The sequence below is a fragment of the Molothrus aeneus genome, chromosome 5 (assembly GCF_037042795.1).
Source record: "Molothrus aeneus isolate 106 chromosome 5, BPBGC_Maene_1.0, whole genome shotgun sequence".
Taxonomy (NCBI): Eukaryota; Metazoa; Chordata; class Aves; order Passeriformes; family Icteridae; genus Molothrus; species Molothrus aeneus.
In genome coordinates, this window is record NC_089650.1 from 30,916,861 (window position 1) to 30,940,497 (window position 23,637).

Consider the following 23,637-nt stretch of genomic DNA (forward strand, 5'->3'; position numbering starts at 1 on the left):
CTTACAAGAATAATAGAAAGAAATATAATTTTAACTTATCATTAGAAGACGTCATCACTAAAGCCACATAAGGGTACAGAATATGGCTGTCTGCTTACAACAGTAATTAGATGTCCTCCATTTAATGCAGATGTTGTGCTTGTTGCATAAAGCCACATATGCAGAAAGTGCATCACACTCATAGTTCAAAAAATTAGTACTGTTGATCCACATCTTCTCACAAAATTCCTGTGGTGACACCTAGGAATATATTGAAATTGGGAATTAACAAGTATAGGGACTTCCTGTAACTAAAATAAATCAGCAATTAAAATAAGTAATACAGCCCCAAGGGGAAAAAAATCACTAACAGTGTCTATATTTAAAAATATCTTTTTTGTCAGAATACTCATTCTGCAAAACTTAAACTGTCAGATGTAGTGAGATTTTCATGTGACAATCTCATTAGGACTGCATTCTCTGTCTACTGATCAGCATAAAAAAGTACTGATCAGTACTTTGAAGAACTTTTCAGCATAGCCTGTCTACTAAAATTGAACAATCTCAGCTAAACATTGCTGCTATACCTTCAATACAATCCGGCTGTGAATGAATTACCTCTTACTCTGTTTCTGTGCCTGTAGGACCTGATAACCTATTTTACACATCTATCTCTCAGAAAGAAAGGACCCCTTGAGAAATTAATCATTTTTACTTTTAATTAATTTGGAAAAGTCAGTTATACCTCAGAGATTTGGGGCTTCCTCATTTGCTGTTCTGGAAAGCAGCTGTGCTGCACTACCCACCTCTAGTGACCTATAGAGGTCTACCCACCTCTAGAGATGCATGTTACAGCTAGATCCCCATTAGAAAGTACAATTTGTAGAAGCAAATTACAATGATTTCTGTAAGAAATGCTACAAAATTTTCAACATAATATTGGCTATGTCAAATATTTTAACTAGAAATTTCTTTAGTCCAATAAGTCTGCAACTGCATGAATCGCTGTTGTGCAGAGCAGAAGCATGAGGCTTTCTGTTTTAGTGATCCTCATCAAGCATTTAATAAAAATAACATCTCTGGAACATGTTTATCTTGACATGATAATCCAGTGTGTTCCCTTTGAGAAATGCCCATTAAATTATTTCAAAAAACAGCATAATAGCACAGGGATCAATATAAATGTGTGTTTACAATGGACAACATGGCAGGTGTGTTAAAGACACCCATTCCACTGTCAAATCATAAAAATAAGCAAAACATTTAAAAAAATGTGCATGTATCAGTCACTCTTTTCTTAATTATACAGCTATTACATGAGTTGGTCCTGCAATTTTTCTGATCCTCATACTCACTTTCTTATGACAAGGGATGAAAATACTTCTGTTTAACAGTTCCATACAGTATGTGCAGTTATCTTCAGTACAGTTTCTTACTGGCCTCCTCGTTGTTACATCAAATGATTTCTCAATTTCCCAGCTCTTAATGAACATTTCAATTTCCTCCATATTTGTAATTATGGTCATGTTTTGCATTTTCAGGTCATCACTAGGATCTCCATTGCACACCCCTGGGGACAGAGCATCGTATTCAAAAACACACAAACATTCCTTCATTTAGGAAAGAAAAACTACCTGATCAATTATGATCAACACTGCATCAGGTGACCTGTGAAACTCACCTGAGTAAATAAATTAAAGCATTTGTACGTCCACTGTAATTCCAACCTCCTGCTTGTGATTTTAGTTCTCAGCTCAATGGCTTGCTAAAACAAGTAGAACTCATTTTACCTTTCACAACAATGAACTTTTGAGAAAAACTGCTACCAAAATGTGCTGTTGAGTGTATCAGATTCACTGACATGGTGCTAGATTCTGATCTCATTCTATTGAATGGCAGTCAGCTGCTTGGGAGTAATAGTAGATGGTTTTGAGATTAATTGCTCATCACCAATGATTTCACACTGTATTGAGATTTAATTGAACATTCTAAGCGCAAGAAGTTGTTAAAAGAATCTTTTGATGAACAAATTGCTTTATCTAGAGAAAATATTGTTCTTACTGAAGTTATTAATACAAAGCCACTGTAAAAAACTACCTTCCCAGACCCCTGGCATTCATTGTCTACCTGAATTCATTATTCTATTGATACATAAATTAAAATACATGATCTCTTTAAGCATATTACAAGTGAGTAATGCCAAAACTTTAATCTTCATACTAGTTTTACATCTCAGGAACTGATCAGGCAAAGTTCCTGTCTTGTTTCCACTTTCCTTCTGCACTGTTAAACATACCCTAAGACCTTGCCCTCCTGTTTTCAGCCCTGCAGTCTGATGCTCTCCAGGGTTCTCTGTTAGAACTGGACTAGCTTGGTGTGGCAGGCTCTTATTCTTTCAGACAGCATGGAGAAATACAGAAGATGGCATTTAAATAACAAGTGTTTTACAGTAGTACCACTTTCCTGTACTCTTAGCTCTTCTGCTTCTTGCTGCAAATCACAAACTGCTGGCAGCAGAATTTGTAAAGCCATGCTGCAGAACTGCAGAATCAATATAGCTTTAAAAATAAAGCTAATTTACCACACCGTCCCACAACTTTTTCTGGTATGAGAGGAAGAGGATTGCAGAATCCCAGACAGGAACAAACAGTAGAGGACAGGAAAGAAGCACTAAAGAAAACTTCCGACTTTACTGCAAAATATCAGGTAGTACAACATTTTAAGCTAAGTTTGGATTTGTCTGCATAGCCTTCCTCTTTTTGTCTTCTCATGACACAAAGAGGAACTATTCTTTAATTCTTTCTATGTTTGCCCTCATCTTGTCCCATTCGTTCAGCATGCGTAGAGAAGATGGCATGATACTGCAAAAAGATGCAGGGCCAGCCTTCACCTTCTCTCAGTAGATTCAGGAGAAGTTTCCTTTTGTTCAAGCAGAAGACAGCAATTTATTTCAAGGTCTTGATTTGTTTATGCTTACACTTAAAGCATATCTGAATTGCTTTGCTTGCTTTTAAAACTAAAAGCAGTTTAAAAGATTATAAGAAGTTGATTTTCCTTTACAATATGAAGTATATTACGTAAAATTACAAACCACTAGAAAATGAAAATTTATTGTAAAATTAATTTTTAATCACCTGCTTATATTATTCCTTCTGGCAAAGTTATAAAAAAGGCTTCAGGGAAGCTTGAAACATGCCACATTTGCTATGATTGTAATTCAAGACTGAGACACCCCAGCACAGTTTTGGACCTTAGACTCAGCCTCAAGAGGTCCAAAATAATATCCTTAATTTACTGTCCTCACAAGACTTGGACCCTTCCCAAGATACAACTTTTGTCAGTATTTTCATAGCAATAAGCTGCCACTGCTAACATCAGACTTGTCTCCATATTCACTGAAATATACTATCACTACCTGAATTTCTTTAGCATCCACTTCTTCACTAAAAGTTGTCTTTTTATTTATTCAGCTTCAGCAAAACTCTTGAAACAGGCAAAAATAAGTAAAAGAAACCAGTAATTTTTTTAAAGTTATTTGGATACAATGTGCTGATCACTTCTTGTTCTGGAAAGTACTTTATTAGCACACAGTTCTTTCAAACAGAAGATTAATTTATTATTAATTAATTAATAGTATTTCACAGGCTCTCACATAGGATTGTCAGCAGAGTTAATGAGGGTCACAACGAGAGCTATAGGGACACCTGGTCACAGACACAAAAGGGAGTTGCAAATTTCAATTGGGAAGTTATTGAATAAGACAAAATTGCCACCATGGCCTCACCACAAAGTCCTTCTGTCTTCCTCGTTGTGTTAGAGTGTAATCCATACTGTATATCCATGATGCCTGTAACATGAGCCCACTTGATGCTAATCCCACCTGGGGTATTAACCACATACATTGCACCAGTATCCTGAACACTCAGTCCTTCTCTTGAAAATGGTAATGGTTGAATTTCAGAATCTACAACTACCTTAAAGAAACCAAACACATTTTAGAGATAAAGCCAGACTGCAATGATGTATTTTATATGTATTTCCATTTTATAACAAAATACTATTTTCAAAGCCTCTGCCACACATAACAGTCACTGTGCTTAGAGAGCTTACCACTCGTGCCACTTCCAAAAACTGCAAATGAAGTAGGCATGAGGAAAAAAAAATCTTTTGTAATTAGGGAAAGAATAAATCTTATTTATCACAATCATATGATGAAAGAAAACCTCATTCCAATTATTGAAAGTCATCTGTTGTGACTTGTTACTGATTAGCAAGGAAAGTAGCTTAAGTATTTATCACTTCTAGAGATCTAGGGTTTCTGGAAATATAGTCTCAGGCATAACCACTTTTGTAGCTTCATTAAAATCTCAAAAGAACTTTAAAGTGACATGGAAAAATGACATTTAAGTGAAGCATGGTACCAGAAAATAAATTGTTTGTTTTGCCTCTAGTACACCATGAATTATCGGGAACCTCATCTACAAAAGTAATCCTAATCCTGTAGTGTTTTATTTTAAATCTGATTTATCACATTCTACAACAGAACAGCTTTCCAGATATTTTTAAGCGTACATACGCTGTTGATACTTACTTTTCTTGCTAAACGATTGATAAGTATTTGACAAATGTGTGTTGTGACATTTAATTTCTTAAAACAGAGCCCTGAAGTGTTTGCAGGTGGCACCTTGAAAGAAAAGTGACAAGGAAATTTAGTTACTATTATTTTTTGAATTCTGTACCAGTGCTATTGGAATTTTCTATATTAATTAAATATATTTTTATATTAATGCATTTTAAAATCAGCTAAATAAGCAAGTACTTACTAGTTTCCTTATTGAATTTGCACTCTGGAAAACATTAAAAATAAATTAGAATTTCAATAATAATCAGCAGCATTTTTATTTAGCAAAAATAAATTACTTTTTTCTTTGTCTTCAGTGTTCTTCTAAATCAGATAATAATTAAACTAATATATTTTATTATAAATAAGAAAAAATACACACTTTTCAGCTAATTTAGTGCATATGCTGAAAAGTCCTTTCAAATTACATTTCTTATAAAACTAAAGTTAGAACTAAAACTGCAGACTTCTAAAGCTCATCTGCATATGTGTTCTGCATTCCCACCTCTAAACTGCAACCAGGAAATGAGAGGAATTTAATAGAAAACATCTAAAACAATCGAAGACTGTTGCCTTTAACAGTTTCCTCCTGAAAAGAGACATCCATTGAGAAGTTATGTCACCTCTGATAATTTAAAAGAAATCTACATTTAAATTTCCTTATAACACAAAAATTACTATTTAACTCAAGATAAAATTCTTTTATCTAGACAGAATTATTAAGCATGCTTCTCAAAACTTAAATAACCTGGTATTTAACTGAGTGTGGCTTTTATTTATAAGTTTTAATTGACGTATTTTTGCATAATTTCAAACCTCTAAAACAAAAAAATTCAAGGAACAATTATAATTATTGCATGAATGCAAGATCCTTACCTGATTAGCAGGACATTTTTCAATATGAGCAACAATAATTTCTCCTGGTAACTTGACTAAAACATAGGAAGCCATATTACAGAGGGCTATGTTGTTTCCATCAAATGTAATAACACTCAGTTCAGACAGTACAGAACACTGACCTAAAAGAGAACTGTCATTTAATGAGGTTACCACAAAACTGAATAAGAGTATTTCTAAAAAACTTTCAGTTCTAGCATTATTTGCTTTTGTACATACATTCATAGATAGATAGATAGATGACCTTGTTCTGCAGACAACACACTGAGCCATAAGCCTAATTAAGTGTTTAGGTTACTCAGTGGAAATACCTTAACCTGCTTCTGTGTGCCCAGGGTAGGGAAAAATTTTTAAATTGGTGACAATTTTTACTTAAATCAATGTTTTACAGGCAAGGTTAATGAATCTGCACAATGTGAGATAAAATGTATGCATAAAAATATATATATTTTTGAGATACTGACAAGGAACTTATCTATCTTATCTTGAAAAAATTATAAAGGGCAATATTGGTTTCATTGATGCTGCAAGGTTTTAAATATGACTTCTCTTGAGCCTTTTTGTTCCCTTGGCAGACTCATCCCCAGTTTCTGCAGTGTCTAAGCATGAATAAAAACTGCAATTAGAGCTAAATGAAATATGGGGTTCTGTCTTTCAGAAAAGCTTGTATTTAATTTATTTTTCTTCATAAAATGTTGAAATCTTAATATTTCTACTGATAAAAATTCTGAAAAGTCTCAGCTGAAAAATACTGGTCTTCATGCTGGAGATGTCATTTCACTGTTTTCATTAAAAAAGAAAAATATTTTCATTCTCCAGGACACCAATTCAAAGGTACCAAAATGTTCAGCGTATTTCATTCTGCCTTGCTGATGAATAGCTCTTTTTAATTAATTCCATTATTTAACCTCATATTCCCATTGTAATAACCCTTTAACTTATTACTTGACATTTACAGATCAAGGCTCCATATTTTATTTAAATGTAAAAGAGAGACTTACAGGGACATTGCCATTCTGGACAACAGCTGTCAGTGTTAACTTGAACAGGCATTCCTCGAAAACCACAATCTGGCTTCTGCACATCCTTAGGGCAGTTCCTTGAAAGATTGTATAACATCCAAGCCGTATTCACACATACATACTGGCTACATTTGTCAACAGGTTCAAGGTATCTTGGCTGTCATATAAGGAAAAAACAACCAGAGTCAACTTTAACTTCATTGGCCTTATGAAGTCCAAGCCATGACTTGTCCACCCCCCAGCTCTGAGAGACAATCAGCACATCCACCGGCTCATGAGTTATTTTGGAATGACTTGCATTTGTGTGGTTGTAACCAGTGACAATGGTGCATGTCCATTCACCCACACCCACACTGTTCCATCCCGCTTTGGTGGAATACCCTATGTAAAGCATTATGCATTGAGGGTACATGTTATAATCAGTTATACTCTGAAGTATTTTAAGAAACATAAAATCATGCATTCCCATCATTTTAAACCCTATGACAAAGAAACAAGTGGAAGAAGGAAAAACAGGGTAAGCTTACTCAGAAACATCAAAATTCCAAGGATTGTGGCTTTTTCAGCACCCCAGAAATATATTTAGCTATCTAGAAAACTCATATATCTTCAAAGAATTTTTTTCAGAGCAATATATCCAACATGCAGAATGTACCAAGGCAGTGTAAGAGCAGCAACAAAACTATCCTCTAAGAATAACTGAGAATTTTAAAACAAATAAATTAAATAGAAAATATGAACTGATTTAAATCTTGGGTATTACATATGTAGAATAACAGAATGGACTGAAAAGAAATATGTATGTTAACATACAGGGCAAAGTAAGAGTGATCATACCACACACTCAGAAGATGTAGATATCAGTGTGTGCATCATCGTGCCAAAGTAAGCCTTGTCATCTACAGCCATCGTTTCTGATGAGGAAGGCAGAGCCATTCCACCACTAGAAAGAGACAAATCTAGTGTAGCTCTGGTTTGCAGCTCTGTGGCCTCTGTTACACTAAAATAAGGCGTAATGGGCTTCTGTGTTGGGATTTTGGACCTATCTGATGTCATTACATCCAGGACTCCAGAAATAGAGATATTTTTGACTGAGGTTGTATTTCTGGAAAAAAGCAGACTCTGAAGTGCAGTTACTGGCAAATAAGGTGGGGAAGATTTGTCAGTTGTAGTTGTCTTTGTCTTGGTAGCATTTTTTTGCTCATGTGACGTCTGACCATCTTCTGAAATATCCACAGTGTTTTTAAATGAAGTTGTGTATTTAATTTCTGATGCTATGTATGAGGTACTCTTCATCTGTGATAATGGATTCATAGTACCAGTTGTTTTCATTATATTAATCTTTGGAGTTTCTCTAGTGCTCTGTGAAGCTTGAGTTACTGCAGTTGTAAATAAAGATTTGTGTGTTTCTATGGTGGTAGGAACTGAAGCTGAAGCCATATAAAAATCCAAATTGACAACAAAAGAATCAGCAGTTTTTGTAGTAATCCTTGAGGCTAGGGTGGTGGTCGCTGAAGTAACTAATAAACTGGCTGAAGAACTAGGTAGCGTTTTTGCATAAATATAAGGTGATTTTGAGGATGTAGCATTCACTGTTGTGTTCCTGATCATTGGCGTAGTGGACTGAGTGATGATTCCAGCTGGTATGGCTGATATTGTTCCTTCTTCTCCTGAAGAACTTACCGAAGAACTCTGTTTTCCTAGAGAAACATTAGACATATGAGTGGTCTTAGGAGGAGGTGAAGGCATAGAGGGCTGGCTTTCTAAACTTATTTCAGAGGTGTTAGGTGTTAGTAAAGAGGGCATTACAATGGATGTTTTTAGTGCTACTGAAAAGTTGCTAGAGAGACTTATTTTTAAAGTGAATTTAGAAAAATCCACAGAAGTTGCAACGTCTATATTTGGAATTTTTGACGTTCCCTGTGTATCTAGAGACGAAACTGATGCTTGGGTAGCACTTATATTTTTTGTTAGTGGGGATGTGCTACTGACTATGGGAATCAATTAAGAACTTGTAATCTGAGATGTCACATAAGATGGTTCTAATGTTGATAACAAGGTTGTAAGTAAAGATAATGACCTTGTAAAAGAAGGATTTTTGGAAATGGAAGTACCTGAACTTTGAGCCACAGGGTCAGTTTTCAATTCTGTATCTGAACTTTTTGGGTACTCTGTAAGTTCTGAAGTGACTGTAGAATTTAGAGGTAATACCAATGTCCTGAGAGGGAAGGCTGAAGACGTAACAGATTTCTTTGGCTTATTAGAAATGAATGATAATGAAAAGAAATCAGTATGCATTATTTGCTTATTTTCTGTTGAATCTTTACTTACTGCAGACCTATCAAAGATTGTTGAATTGATTAGAGGAGTGGAGGCACTAGAAGGTACTGTATAAAAACTTTTGGAGGCAACAGTGGCACCTGCCATAGCTTTGGGCTTCAGGGAGGTATACATAGAATGGACTGATGTAGATACTGTGCATGTTGCAGCACTTGAAGTGTTTTTAGGGATTTGAGAAACAACTTGATGTGAAGATACAGTCATTATTGGCAGAGCAGCAGAAATACTGCCCTTTTTTAATGGAGATGTCTGCTCGGGAACAGTTGTTGAAGTTTGCACTGAAGATGAAAGTGTCTTTGGAGGAAAACTGGTTGAAGAGCTAACATTTAATGATATCAGAGAAGTTTTAGACAAAGGTTTTGCTGTTTTGAAATATGAAACTGTGATTAATTGAGGAACACTTGTCTCAGAGCTAGAAAATCTAGTAGTCATAAGAATTTGAGGAGCAGCTGAAGTCAGTGCAGAACTGGGTGTTGGGTATAGTGCAGTTTGACTAATGCCAGACCTAGTTCTAACAGGCAAAGTAGCTATAGGAGAAGTAGATGTTCTTAGTGTCAATTGTGGATGTAGAAGAAATACAGGTCTTGTGAAAGTTTCTCTGTCAGCCCCCAAGGCAGACAAAGACACTTCAGAGTGTGTTTCTGCTCCCTTAGAATGACTTACTGAAGGACTCCTACTCTTCCCAATCCCTGCAGGCAGCTCAGAAGTGACCAAAGATATCTTGGAGGCTAGAGTTGTTAGTGCTGAGGAAGGTCGAACTGTTCCTAGCTGAGTGGTTGATGTTTCAAGTGAAAATGGAACTACCACTAGGGAAGTGGGTGTTAATAATGCAGAATGTCCTGGAATAGGACTTGCACTGAGCAGGGTTGTTGGAGTTGTTATTGTAATGGGTAAAGTTATAGATACATTAGAGCAGGCAGTACATGATGTGACTGCTGAGGCTTGAAAAAGAATTGGAAAATCTGTTGAAGGGATGGGTTTGGAAAGGACAGTAGGGCTGGCTGTGCTGTGAAGTACATCAGAAGGCTCCACTGTACTTGGTAATGAAAATGTTGAATAGGTGGCTGCATTAGAAGCTTCCAATGAATAAAAGTCTGTAATGGACTGTGCCGACATATTCATTCCCCTTGAAGCTGTATTTGCATTTATGGTTATTTTGTCTGTCACACCGATGAGAGTTGATTTATTCCTTGAAGTAACAAATACAGGGAGTGTCTGAGGAAATCTCTCTGTGGTAGAACCCATGTGAGAGATTATCAGTGAAGGCTTCAGTCCAATGCCTGATTCTGTAGGTGTCATAGGTATGCCTAAAAGGAAAAATGTGTGTTTAAATGTCCTTTATGGATTATTAGTAAAAAAAAATAGCAAATCTATCTCTACTCAAGTCCTATTTAAATATTAGCAAATCAGATCTTGCCAATGGTTCCAGGTCATCTGATGACTTTGAGGAACTCAGCTGATGTTTTCTAAATGTTTTCTAATTTTCTCTGCAAATGAAGTAGTTAATTTTTTATATTGGTGAAAATCTTTATTTTGCAGAGCAATTTTGAAGCAACAAGGCAATCCCAGAGAAAATCAGTAAATCCAAATTAGTAAAATATTTGAAATAAGTACGTTACATCCTTAGAAGGTATACGAGACAACTTTGTACCAACGAATATCAAGCATAACATATTTAATTCAAAATTTCTACAATCAGATACAGTATTAAAACTAAATTTTAATGTTAAAATAATACTTTATCCCACGGAATAAGGAAATAATATGGTATCTTTACACACCAGAAATTATGAAATAGGTGAGCTGAATTTGTTAGTGGTGTGTCACCCTCTGAAAAGACTGAACTTTTGCTACAGCAGTATGTCTTTCATTTGCAATCTCTCCCTTATACATGTGTAATATACTAGCATTATATAGCCAAATATAGTTGCTCTGAGTATAACATAATCACAAAAGGTTATATATAACCCACTATTTGAGAAATATGAGAATTCAATGTAAAATATATCTTTTTGAATGCAGAAGCTGTAGTTTGGATGACTGGGAATGGAGTCTATGTCCAAGAGAAACAATCTTCAACAGAAATATGTTCTGAAAAAGCATTTAACTTTAAAAAAAATTACATTTGATTAATCCTTTCCTAGGATCTTGGAGTAATTTATAACAGTAGATCAACATAATAAAGTATACTCACAGTCTTCTGGATAAACACATCTAAGCGTGATCTCATCAAGGATCATGTTTTTGGGACAGTATGGCATGCATCCTTCAACCCTTCAAAATATTGTATAGTCAATTCTAGAGCCACAGTAGAAGTATAAGTTAATTTTAAATTATTTTACTTTGTCTAAACCATTAGAATGTCTTATCAGAGTTCTGAGGACTTTCCAATGAAATTATGAACATAGAATTTTAAGGCATTTCAAGTTCACAAAGTTATTTGGCAGCATAATTCTATTTCTAAACTGTTAATAATTATTTGCATAGGCTGATGAATATGATAACTTTGGACCATTTTTCTTCCCCAACCAGGTGTAAGTTTAGATCCTTAAACAGAAAGGTTTTTCACAGAATTATGAACTTGTCTACAAGAGTTTTGTTTTATCCAAATATGTTCATTTGAGATATAAAAATATTTAGATTTACTCCATAAAGTCTTTCTCTTGTGTCCTTTCAACATAGGAGAATGCAGACAAATCACTATATTCCCATGTCTTTTTCATTCTGGGGGACTTTTCAATAAGAAAATCATGACATTAACAACCAGTGTTCCCATAAGGAAAAAGCTAATACCCACAGAGAAAATTAGTCATGTTAGTTGTATTACTAATCATAAATTACATATACCTAGGGAGTCTGGAATCTAAAATATACTTTCTTTTCCACCACATTGTGCCTTGAGCTTTTAGGCATTTTTCTTTTTAGTTTGCTGTGGTTTCATAGAGGCCAGGGGAGAACCACTGAGACAGGAAATCTGTTTACTAAATCCCAAGCTACCATCACCCCTCTGAAATCCCTCCCTTCATGCCAGTGGGCATCTCCCCGAATAAAAGTTCCCTCTTTTTACAGGAGAGGGCGTATTCCTCCCTTACTATTCCTACAATTTTTGATCTGCGTCGTATAAACACCAGAAAGATCTAGTCGTTTTAACATCATGGTGTGCTGGTTTAGGATGCAACTATAAATCCACAGAAGGAAATAGCTTTCATTTAATTGAACAGCTTTCTACTTAACTACTACCAAAAGCTAATCCTCTGGGCTAAATACAAACCCTCTTTTGTGTTGGAAAGTGCATCTAAATGGGAACACACACTGTGGGAAATGAGAGGCTTGGTACAAATGATTTCATATGACTTGTGAGAGTTTCTCATAAGAATCACATTGAAATCTGGATAGTAAAACTAGATGGATATTGCAGCAGCAGTGATTTTCAGAAAGCATATGGTATGCTTATTACAAAAAACAATACAGTAGTAATATGAGAATAATTTTACTTACAGAGGAAGAAATTTACATGCTGTTCCTTCAGGATCACTACATGTCTTAAAACAAGGATTAGCACAAGATTCATATCGCCATTCACACATCCTTCTGTAAGGCACAGAAGCACTGAGTTCTGAGAAGGAAAGAAAGGTGTTTTTTAGTGACTCAATAGTCAATAAACAATTTAAAATTACACCCTTTTCTATAACACACACTGGGATCTTCAGATAAATGAAAGAAATGAAAACCAAATAGACAAAATTTTCAGAACTTTCCAATAGGTGAGATTTTGTTTCATTTCAAGCATTCTAAATTTGTTCAAGCCAAAAGACATTTCAAGTTTTGACAATAAAAGCAGCTATTAATTTTTACAATATACTCTGTTTCAAAACCTAAAAGATCAGTTAAACATATTGGAAATACTGTTGGTTGCAGATGCAACACAATTACCGAATTCATTTAAAATAATAGACATCTATAGATTACTAATGAGATATTAACATACATTGTTTTGTGATATGCCACTTTCATTTTGAGAGAGCAAGCCAATGAAAACATAGTTCAACGATAAAGTGACGATCATATCTGCAAAAGTTAGAAAATAATAGTATTTTGAGATGGAATGGAAGACAGAGAAAAATTAAAAATAGGATAAAATATTTGTTACTTTTGCTGATAGTAACAAATAGAAATACAAGAAAGAAAATGCTCTGAAGGGAAGCAGAAAAAGAATGTTTATCCCTGCAGATTTTGCAAAATTTACCTTCAATACTAAAGCTACTGAAATGTTTGAATTCTTCCGAACCATCATACTTTTCCACTTTAACACTGGATGGGGTGAGAATGATGAAAAAGCCTTTTTTACTGTGCAGCTCGAAGGCACTGAGCCCTGGACCCCAGAGACCCTGGTGGTGGAAGAAGGTGGCTCGTCTCTGAAAGGAGGCATTTGCCTGCCACTGCTCCAACCCGATGGTATCATTGTCATGTATGTACAGAAAGTAGTTTGGTCTTTCAGCAGATTCAAGGGAAACAAGAGACAGAGCTTCCACAGAAGAAAAAAAAATAATAAAAATGGTAAGATTTTCACAGAAAACAACTTGTAATTGAGATTAAATCCTGTATATTGGCTGCTAAGTGGTTTCTTTTTAAAACTGTCTTTTCACAAAAAAAAAAAAAATCAGCTTTGTGTTGCACAAAAGAGAGTCAGAAACACAATTCAGGGTCTAAAAGAGACTCCAAAGGATCATATAATCCAGAACCACCAGGGAACTTATCAATTAGACCAAAATTGCATTCAGCCAACTGCTACTAACCTTCAAAACTGATTCCTAAGCAGTCCCAGAGTGGAACTTGCATATATTGGGAGTTTTTCTCAAGTTTGGACAGAAGTCTGACAGTTTAGCAGGACCAAAATTTCATTAGTAAATAATATCACATTGTAAGAACATTAAGGTCAGGCTTTTTTTTATATGCAGTCATATCCAGAAATACTGTAAGAAAATCTATGGCCAAATAAGAGACCTGACCTCTATTTGCTCTACCCATGCCACAAATCAAAAAAATTCTCTGAAAATTTCTCTGAAAAAATTCTCTGAAAATTTCAAACTTTATAAGAAGACTGACTTCATACTTGATTTTCAACTTGCATACAGTCTTGAAGTTCTTTAATCTAGAGGAATATTATCTCATCCCTCATTTCCATATGAAAGTCATCCGCGTACTGCACAGATATAATGAATTATTTACTTCCACTTTACATAGGGATTTGACAAGAATGAATTAATTCTTCTGTTTTATGTATTTTTCATTTCAAAATCACATCTAAAAACCTAATATTCCCACGGCAATAAGCATTCAAATGTTTGTAAACTTAGCTTGAAATTTTTCTGTGGAGAGAGCCCTTCTTTATGTTGATTTTTGAGGGTTTGTGATTTTTTCAACACATTAAATTATTTGAGAAAGCAATGACAAAATCTTTATTCATTTAATTGGCACAATCTTCACATATGTGAAGAAAGAAAAATATATATAGAAGTAAAAATATTTAAACAGGTGTATTTTTGTTGTATAATTTGGGTAAGTCTCTGATAAGTAAAACATAGAGTTTAGGACTAGCTGTTCACCGAAGAAACGACCTTCTATGTTGCACAGAGATGCTGCTTGTTAACAATGCAGAAATAGATCGATCATTCTGAGTTGCACATTTTCTAGGTCAGGAAAAGTAACAAATAAGGTGGAAACACAAGGTAGAACCAATTTTACTGGAGACAAAAATATCCTGCATTGACCTTCAGTGTTGATATTTGCTATACACTTGTGAAAAATTCACCAGTTTCCAATTATACAAACTAACTGGATTTTTTCACAAAGTTACTCTATTCACTTGTATTTTGCAATACTTCTAAAATAATTTTTGAAAATTCAACTTTAAAGCTGGAAGTGAGGTTTTCTAATATTAAAAAAAATTATTATTTAAATCCCTCCTTCATTTTGAAATTGGCCACTTATTCCAAAAACTAAAAATATCTCGACTACTTTAGGACATTTAGAAGATGCAGCAAAAATCATTCATATAGTTTGACATATATATCTCATATATATCTCTTATTAGCAAAACTGCTGAGAACACTTACATAAATCTTTATCTTTGAAAAGACCTGGAGTTATCATGAAACTGAAAATTATATTTCCATGTGCTCCAGTTCTAGGCAAGGGAAATATCCTTCTGCTGGATACATTAGCCCCTATAATTGTGTCATTCACTCCAAAACTTGCCAAAATATAGGGTCCTTCACCAAGACCTATGGGAAAAAAATTTTCATCACATAATATACAAAACTTAAGTCTTAATTTTCCACTTGGTTCCACTTGGTAGTGGAAACATGCATAACTCTGTCCTTTACTTTAACCCTGACAGGCAGCTAAGCAGCACACACCTAGTCACTCACCACACACGTCACGAAAGAATCAGAGAGGAAGAACTGAAAAAAAATAATGGGTGAAGATAAAGACATTTGAATCATGGTTTGGTTTGAGTTTTGTTTACAGAGAAACAAGGAAAAAGAAAAGGAAACCAAAGAAAACAATTGCAAAAAGAAAACTAAGAATACAAAGCAAAGTGATGAAAAAGCCAAAATTCTTCACCATCAGCTGACCAACATCTAGATGAACCATAAGCAATGCCAGTCCCAGAAAACTTCCCCTCCAATTTCTATTGCTGAACTCAACATCATGTGTTCTGCAACATCTCTCTTGTCAGCTGGGGTCAGTTGTCCCAACTCTGCCCCCTCTAACCTCCTGTGCAGCCCCAGCTTGCCTACTGGTGAGAACAGGGAAAACCTTAATCTATGTAAGCAGTAGCTACAACACCACTGTCATCAAAAATACAAAATATATTATTAAATTCATGTTAACTATATGAAGAAAATTAGCCAAAACCAGTACTCCTTTCTACTTTTTTCATAGAGTCATAGAATAATTAAGGCCAGAAGGACCTTTAAGACCACTGCCATGATGTTCGCCATTAAAGCCATGTTCTCAAACCTTTCTGAGTAAGATAAAATTCCCTATTAAAAAGTAATTGGGAAGTCAGCTATACCTAGCAAGAAGTTCATGCTACTACTGTAGTAGGCCAGACTGGAGGAGGAAAATATAATCTGTATAATGATCCTCATTATGAGATGCAAGTCATCCTAGTCATTAAAAAGACACATTAAAATTCAGGTTCATTCATTCATTACAAATAGTCAACTTTCCCTTTTCAATACCTATTGCTCCCTATAAAGTATGTGCACAGTATTCAAATATTAGAGGGAATGACACAGGAATTAATTCTATGACATGAATACCACTCTCATTCTAAGGCACTGTTCTTTTTACAGTACAGTATTGTGAGACATGTGCACAAAATCCCATAGCCCATCAATGTCCAAATATTGTAGGTCCCAGCTCTGAAATGTACAGTACAAACACAAGGAAATGTCCTTCTAGAGCTTCTCCCTGACTGCTACCATATGTTGTAGGATGATGGATCAATCCACCCCCCCCAACTGAACATTATGAACTTATTAATGGAGGCATTAGGGATTGCTAGGATCATTCAACACAGCTGGGCCACTAACCTTCACTCATTAAAAATAAAAGTAATGTTAAAACTGCATACACCGAGCCAAAGAAAAAGCCCATAAATTAATTGAGTTTTTAAACCAGAATATCAAATAGTACATACCTTGGTTATAATATTCACAGTCATAAGCTAAAAGAAAAAGAAAACAAGCATGTTATTGTTATTATTATTACTGTTACAATTATTATTGTTAGTAACAAGAGAATCCATGTATTTCTGCATCCCAAAAATGTAAAGCTCACTTTCAGGAGAGGAAGTTTCATGTCGCATAAGATATTTCAGTCAGTGATTTTATTTTCTTAGACGTTCGTCCAGTGACAGCAGACCTGAAGCAGGAATTATTTTACAGCTAAGAACCCTTCTTGCTGTTGAAGAACAGACTGGGTCTCTTTGGAGCCCTGCACAGGAAAATGGACATCCAGCCTTTCCCACAGTCTCTGCACTAACACATCCTAAGCACAGCCAGCCCTTTTCAGCAAGACAGTGAATTTGGGTGTGTAAGGATGACACAGCTAACACAGAGACAGCTTGAGAGATGTGAACTATGTTTATTATCCACATACTCTGTCATATTTGTATAACTGGGCAGGAAAAAGTCAGGGATGCCTGTGAGATGAGCTCTGGAGCATGGCCAGCCCAGGTACATACCGCAGAGCAGAGGAGATCGCCAGTGAATCGCTGCTCCTTGCTGGCAGCACTTGTGGGCATAAGCTGCAATACTGGTACACAGACACTCACAGTCCCCACCAAGATTGCAGTTGCATGTGTCTGTGTGACAATTTTTGATAAAAGAAGTCACATCAATCTGGGAGGGGAAAAAAGAAAAACAGCTGACTTAATTGCATGAGCTGTACATATTCCGGTTGCAGCAGGAGTTTTACTTCTGGACTGACTGAAAGCATTAAACACAACAATAAGGTATTTTCCAAAGTTTGGGCATATTCCTACACAAAATGCACACTTCAAATGATCAGCTTATACCTAAGTTAAAGATCAAAAGAAAAATTGAAACAGCGATTACTAACAAACATGCTTGTCCACACATTTGCTGTTCATCAATTTTAAAGAACTATTGAAGCTGGCAGTTCTGCTTTTATAAAGCAAATACTGCCATCTGTAGCCATCCTGTCAGTTTTGCATGAACAACAACAAGATCGGAGCTGTGACTCTGATTACCAAGTTATTAAAGTAATAATTTATAGAGGGGAGATTTCCCAGGGGAAGAAAACTTGGGACCACTGGTGACATTGCGCAGAAAAAAAATAATATTTCTGCACTTATCAAGATTTTAATATAATTTGCCCACAAAACTTCATTAGATCAGAAATCCACATTCTCTAAAATCCTATCACAATATTTCATGATTTTACATGATACACTATTTCTTGAATTTAAATCATCTTTTTTGTAATGTTCAGCAACATTTCCAAAACAGTGTTCTTACTCAACACATGGACTGTTTAAAGCAATGCTTCTCTTCAGTTTAGTGTCTGGTCTAGCTCAGCTGTCAAGCACTCAAATGGCACACGTCAGATTACAGAAATACCACCACAGTAACAAAGCACTACTTATCTAACATGAAGACAGCTTCTCAGCTGGCAGTAGCTAGAAGCTGGCAGGGACTGGATCAAGGGCAGAGAGGTGTTATTGTGCTTTCATTCTTTTTCTTGTTTTGAAAACAGGGATACCACTGGGGATGTGGGAGACACACATGAGAACTAGCTCCATTCAAAGTGACAGTAGTAGCTTTGTAGAAATCACCTAACAGCAGACTGGCTCCAAATATCTCAATCTGTCTCTCATGCCTGCAGAACAGCATTTCTCCATGGGCCAGCAATTTCCTGCTCTTGTGACAAACTGGGAGCCTTGGGCCAAAGATCCTGCTGTCTCAGGAATTAGGAGGAAGACCCTTTTTTCTCCATGGTCAGGTTCCTCAGACCCTGCTGAATTCAGTGCTTATTTGGGCAACTGCAATCCATCAGTTGCTGCCAGGCAGAGATGCAAGATTTTGTCTCCCTGAAAACTGGTGTTGCAGCCTGAGTTGAGCTGTAAGGCCGCCTGTCACACAGACAGGAGCTTGCCTGCGTGCACTGCAGGATCTTCCACCCACACAGCAGGAGCAACAACAAGCACGTTGGAAACCCCCATCTTTGTTTTCTGCTCTTTTCCTGCCCCCAGTGTCAGTCTCTGCTTGGGCTTTTTTCTTGGCACCCTGTTCCCCACCCAGCAGTCAGTTGCACATGCCCTTGATAGGAGGTCACTCTACATTACATTTGCAGGAGCTGTACTTTCACATGCTGATTAATGGGTTCTAAAAACACATGAAAGATGTTTGTTTTACAGACTCTCCCATACAAGATAGATGCACTTGACTACTAATTAAATCACATGTTTTGCACCTGGCATAGATTTTTTTTTACATAATTATGCTAAATTTCTGACATAATATTTGCTAATTCTAATCACAACATGGATAAGATATAGAAAATGAACATTCAAGAGAAAAGAACTTTCTAAGTTGTTATAATAATACAGTTTCTTAAAGACTCTCAAAAGTTCCATTTTTATTTATTATTTGCCACTTTGAAAATACGCTCATCACTATGTTCTCAGGCACATGCTCAAAAAATTCTTTACATAGTAACTTAAGTCAACATTAATAAATCTCTTGGGTTAAGCTACTGCAACCTCCTTCACAGGCAAATTCCTAACCATGTTGATATTCAGCTTCAGTCCTGAAAGTCAGGAGGTTCAGCTGAGACAGCTAATGATCTCACTTAGTATTAATAATCATGAAGAAATTAAAGACTGGGATGAAATGTCATAGTGGTTCTTGCTTGTTCAGGTGCAAAGAAGCACCTAAATACCATTGGGAGGCTAAAATTAGAAATAGGGAAAAATGTATAAAGCATGTCTTGCATTGATAATGGGTGGATTAAGATGGAATAAAAGATTACGACACAAAATAGAGCTGTCCCCATCTTGTCTAGACTGAACTGAAGGACATTGTTGTAACTCTTTTAACTTGTACTTAACCAGGTATTGGGAAAACAAGGATACCAAACCTCAGAGTTTTGATAAAACCAGATTATAAGCTGCCAAACAATTAAAAAGCTCGAAAGCAGAAATTTTGTTCTCTCATATTTCTTTTTATATAAAGCAGGAAACAACAAAGTAAAACCATTTGAAGTAAGCTGTAGGTACATGACACATACACTTACTTTAGAATCCCTCAATTTATACAAATTTACAATTTGTAAAACTTAGCTACCTTTATAGATAAAAGGTGTAAATCAACCTAAAGAGGCTAGAACCTTGATTATTCAGTAGACTAACTCACAACTCTGTTACCACTTTTATGTTTAGATTCCAGTCTTGAAAGGAACAAGGAGCTCTGCACAAATATAGCCCACCCACACAGAGATACTTGCAGGGCTTTACTCTGTATCCTCACATTCAGACTGAGGGTACTGGCAAGAAGAAATTCATTACTGGAATTTTATTATTTTAATGAGAGCAATCTTGGATCTTTAATAGACTTACCACATTGCGACAAGGTGCAAAAAGATCACTGTATAAAATTGAGCATTCCTTTTTTGCATAAGGGAACTTGCTCTGATGTACTTCACATGGTCTCAGTGTTTCATTTGGGCTCTTACACTTAAAAACAAGCACAAAACCCACAAATATTTTATAGGTAGGTGTGTTTATCACAGACTCAGGTACATCATAGTAGCATTTAATTCAATACTTTCATAATCAGAAAATAAAAAAATTCAATTCTATCTTCTTCATCTTCTTTCCTTGATTTGTTTTTGTAATTGAAAACATTTGCTCCAAAAAGAATCTTTTTGTTTTTTTCTAAAGCACTAAAATGTTCCTGCTGTCTGCTCAGCGCATAAAGACAAAATGTTTTCTTTGTGACACATTATAATCATTACCAGAGCAACCAACTGTAACATCACAAACAAATACGTGGTCCAAATCCATCCTGGGTGGTTTTCACTGACTTTAAATGGAGTCATACTACAGATGGTTTTAGCTCTGTAAGTTCAAATAAATAAGCAGTGGTAGGAAGGGAACAACTCATTAAAATATAGCATCAAAGATCATCATGATAACTCAAAAAAATGGGTGAGATACAACTGCATCACTTCTAGGATCTCTTCAAAAAAAAAAAAAGAACAGAAAAATATAGGAAAGGGACACTCAGCTTGGAGAACATGAGTTCATCTGAAACCATGCTGTGTTGGTGCAGCAGGCAAGGTGGGTGTAATGCACCAGGAGGGTGTGACAATGAATGCACAGGAATCACTGGGGTGTCCCACAGCAGCCTCAGCTGCAGTGCAGTCACCCACATATGCTGCCCTCCTGTGCAGGTGCTCAGAGACTGCTGTGAGGATATGTGCTGCCACTCCCAGGAAGGAGGAGCCCTGGAAGCATCTCCAGCTTCACAGTGCTAATACAAGCACATTTCCCAGTAGCAGAGCTGGATTCTAGGCCTCCAGCTATCAAATATCCCTTTAAAGTATATTGATTTTTCAGAAATGGTGACCAGGATACATCTTTACAATAGGCCAAAGGTCCTTTTTGAAAAAATCCTGAAGGCCTACTGCAGGGGCAGATGAAGTGCCAAGTTGTGTGAGCACAGCCAACCAGCAAGACCAAAGCTGAACTTAGATCCTGATCGCTCTGGCAGACATAGAGATGAGATTTTACAGATACGTATCTCCACCAAAAAGTAAGGTGCAAGTCTTAACATCCTACAGGTTAATATGCTATGCTAACACTATACACCTTTTTAAGGAAGCCGCTAAATTGATATATTGAAAAAGCAAAATTCATGAACTTAATATCAAATATTCACACATTTGTTTATGTAGGACCTTCTAGATGAGCAGTATAACTCTACACATTTGCCTTGCTTGCTTATGAAATTTAAACATTTAATGTAGAATAAAATATATCCAAAGGGAGATATTGAGGCAGAGAAGCGTCAAAATCTTTATTCCAAAGCATTCTTCCATGAGCTGAGAGATATTTGGTCAATTTCCTGTTGTGTCAAGGAGAGAACAGATTAAAAACTGGGCCTGACAGTCACGCAAAGGGAATGCGTTACAAATAAAGATTTTTCAGGAGGTCCACAAGGCTATAAAACTTTACATCTTCTCAGCACAAATTAATGAAATACCTATTCTCCTGTGTTATAAACCAGAGTTGGACAATAAATGTGTGTTATAAACCATTTATAACACAAATGGTGTTATAAACCATTCATTCTCTACAGCATCCTCCTACCTTCTACTCAGAAACCAAGTTTCTATACTGGGTTGTGCCTGTTGCTGTTCTGAGCCTTTTCTGCCCATCCCTTCACCACCTCTGCTTTGTCAATTTACTCTGTTTACAAAGTGCCACTAAAATAAATCTTCATTTTATTGTCAGTATTTAGAAAGAAACTCTTCCAGGCCTCTTTTTTTCCAGCATTCAGATTCTGTTTACTTTCAGTATCCTGATGCCTTCCAACCCAGAGAAATTACAATTGTTTTTAAAATTAGGATGAACCAAAAATACAAGAAGCAGTGTACCCCACTTTGTAGAACACTGAAATGCAGACAGCTATAATTGTCTTTCACAGGGGAAAACATATCCTTCCCTAAAGAGATTGTTTAGTATCATTTAAATTCTGCATCTGTTTGCTATGACATACGATATTATTAACACATTTCATATCTACTTCATACACAAAAATTAAAATATCCTCTTATACAGTGACCATAATTTTAGAAAATATCTTCACATCATGTGTTTATAATGTGCTCTTTTACAAATTAAAATTATTTTTTTTTCTCTACATTCCTGTTGGACATGGGACTTACCTGTCCTAATACCCAGCTGTCTCCAAACACCTGTGCATTTCTCACCTCCATGTTGTTTGATGTAGTCAGATCATTTGAAGTGTATTTGTCAAAATTTCCACACAAGCCTGCCAGTTTTCCCTGAAAGAGAAAAAAATTTTTTTCATAAACTTACAGTCAATAATTGGCACAAATTACACACATGGAATATATAAATTTTTACATAAAAAGGGTGAATGTAAATCTGACTTATCCTTTGAAAATATCTGACACCCTGCTATGCCTGTAGTTCCATATTGCAAATACCTTTTAACAGAAATCAGTGTTTTCCTTCCTTTTTTCCAGAACTTCTCCTAACTGCCTGCCTGTGAAAACAGACTGGAATCTAGTAATATTTTTTTCTGAAAGCTCAGTAGTGATTCCAGTCCAAAAGTCAAAAGTTTAAGTGAATGACATCATGATTGTGAAGCCTGACTAGTTGTTGTCATTAAAACTTGCCGTCTCTAATTTTAGTTCACAATAGCTAGAACATTTGTAATAGCAATTATAAAAGAGACAGCTGCAACTTTCTTTTCTTGGGCATATGCTGCTGATGGAAAAACTATGTATACATACATACATATATAAACATATAGGAAAATAGACATTCCTGCACAACAATAAAAAGTAGAGCTGGACTTTTAGGGTGTTGTGGATCACACTAATGAGTTTTTTTCTTAAGGTCTGCTGCAGAGATCTTACCGAACAGAAGCCTCTGGAAGAAACAGTCATTGGAAACAGAAAGAACTGGAAGTATTTGTGTTCCTAAATGCAACCTGTAGAACTCAGCTCCCAGCTAGCTTACTCAAAAACTGAAGACCTTTTTTTTTTCTCTATGTATATTGATGGCTAATAAATCAACTTGTTGGTGAATTAAGTATTTAATGGCTATTTGGACAGAAGCCTATAATAATTTTGCTCTAAAACCACATTAGATGGTCATTATAGCTTTGACTTACACTTCAAAAAATCTGATACTGTATTCTAGCCCAGCATGCTTTTTTTTTCTTTTGCTGAATAAGCTCCATCTTCATACATGTGTTCATGTTTGAAACAAAGAGTAATGTAATTCTGAATTGCACTGATAGGGTTACTCTGCCTGCACCCAATGACTGAGTTGCAGAGACACAAAGTTAGATGATATAGCAATAGAAAAGAGAAAAGCAACTGGGAAAAAAAGGAGCCTTGAACCTCTCCTCACATTGTGACTGAATCCTATCACGATATATCCATTAGGTTTAAATGTAAGGTTTTTTCTAAATCTTTTCTGTATTT

General features: G+C 35.8%; 1 protein-coding gene across 1 annotated transcript in view; it reads right to left on the bottom strand.

The window, feature by feature from the left end:
* The window catches only part of OTOGL (otogelin like), an 89,718-nt gene that overhangs the window by 16,501 nt on the left and 49,580 nt on the right, over positions 1-23,637 (bottom strand). The window contains exons 28-44 of the mRNA XM_066550706.1: positions 22,345-22,464; positions 20,012-20,128; positions 17,117-17,273; positions 16,571-16,597; positions 14,976-15,143; positions 13,106-13,384; positions 12,358-12,475; positions 11,054-11,133; positions 9,537-10,166; positions 7,357-8,219; positions 6,499-6,676; positions 5,477-5,619; positions 4,803-4,826; positions 4,571-4,663; positions 3,764-3,953; positions 1,335-1,549; positions 99-240 (exon numbers count right to left, since the gene is read on the bottom strand). Of these exons, the coding sequence (XP_066406803.1) occupies positions 99-240; positions 1,335-1,549; positions 3,764-3,953; positions 4,571-4,663; positions 4,803-4,826; positions 5,477-5,619; positions 6,499-6,676; positions 7,357-8,219; positions 9,537-10,166; positions 11,054-11,133; positions 12,358-12,475; positions 13,106-13,384; positions 14,976-15,143; positions 16,571-16,597; positions 17,117-17,273; positions 20,012-20,128; positions 22,345-22,464 (3,544 nt within the window). The remainder of the gene's footprint in view (positions 1-98; positions 241-1,334; positions 1,550-3,763; positions 3,954-4,570; positions 4,664-4,802; positions 4,827-5,476; positions 5,620-6,498; positions 6,677-7,356; positions 8,220-9,536; positions 10,167-11,053; positions 11,134-12,357; positions 12,476-13,105; positions 13,385-14,975; positions 15,144-16,570; positions 16,598-17,116; positions 17,274-20,011; positions 20,129-22,344; positions 22,465-23,637) is intronic.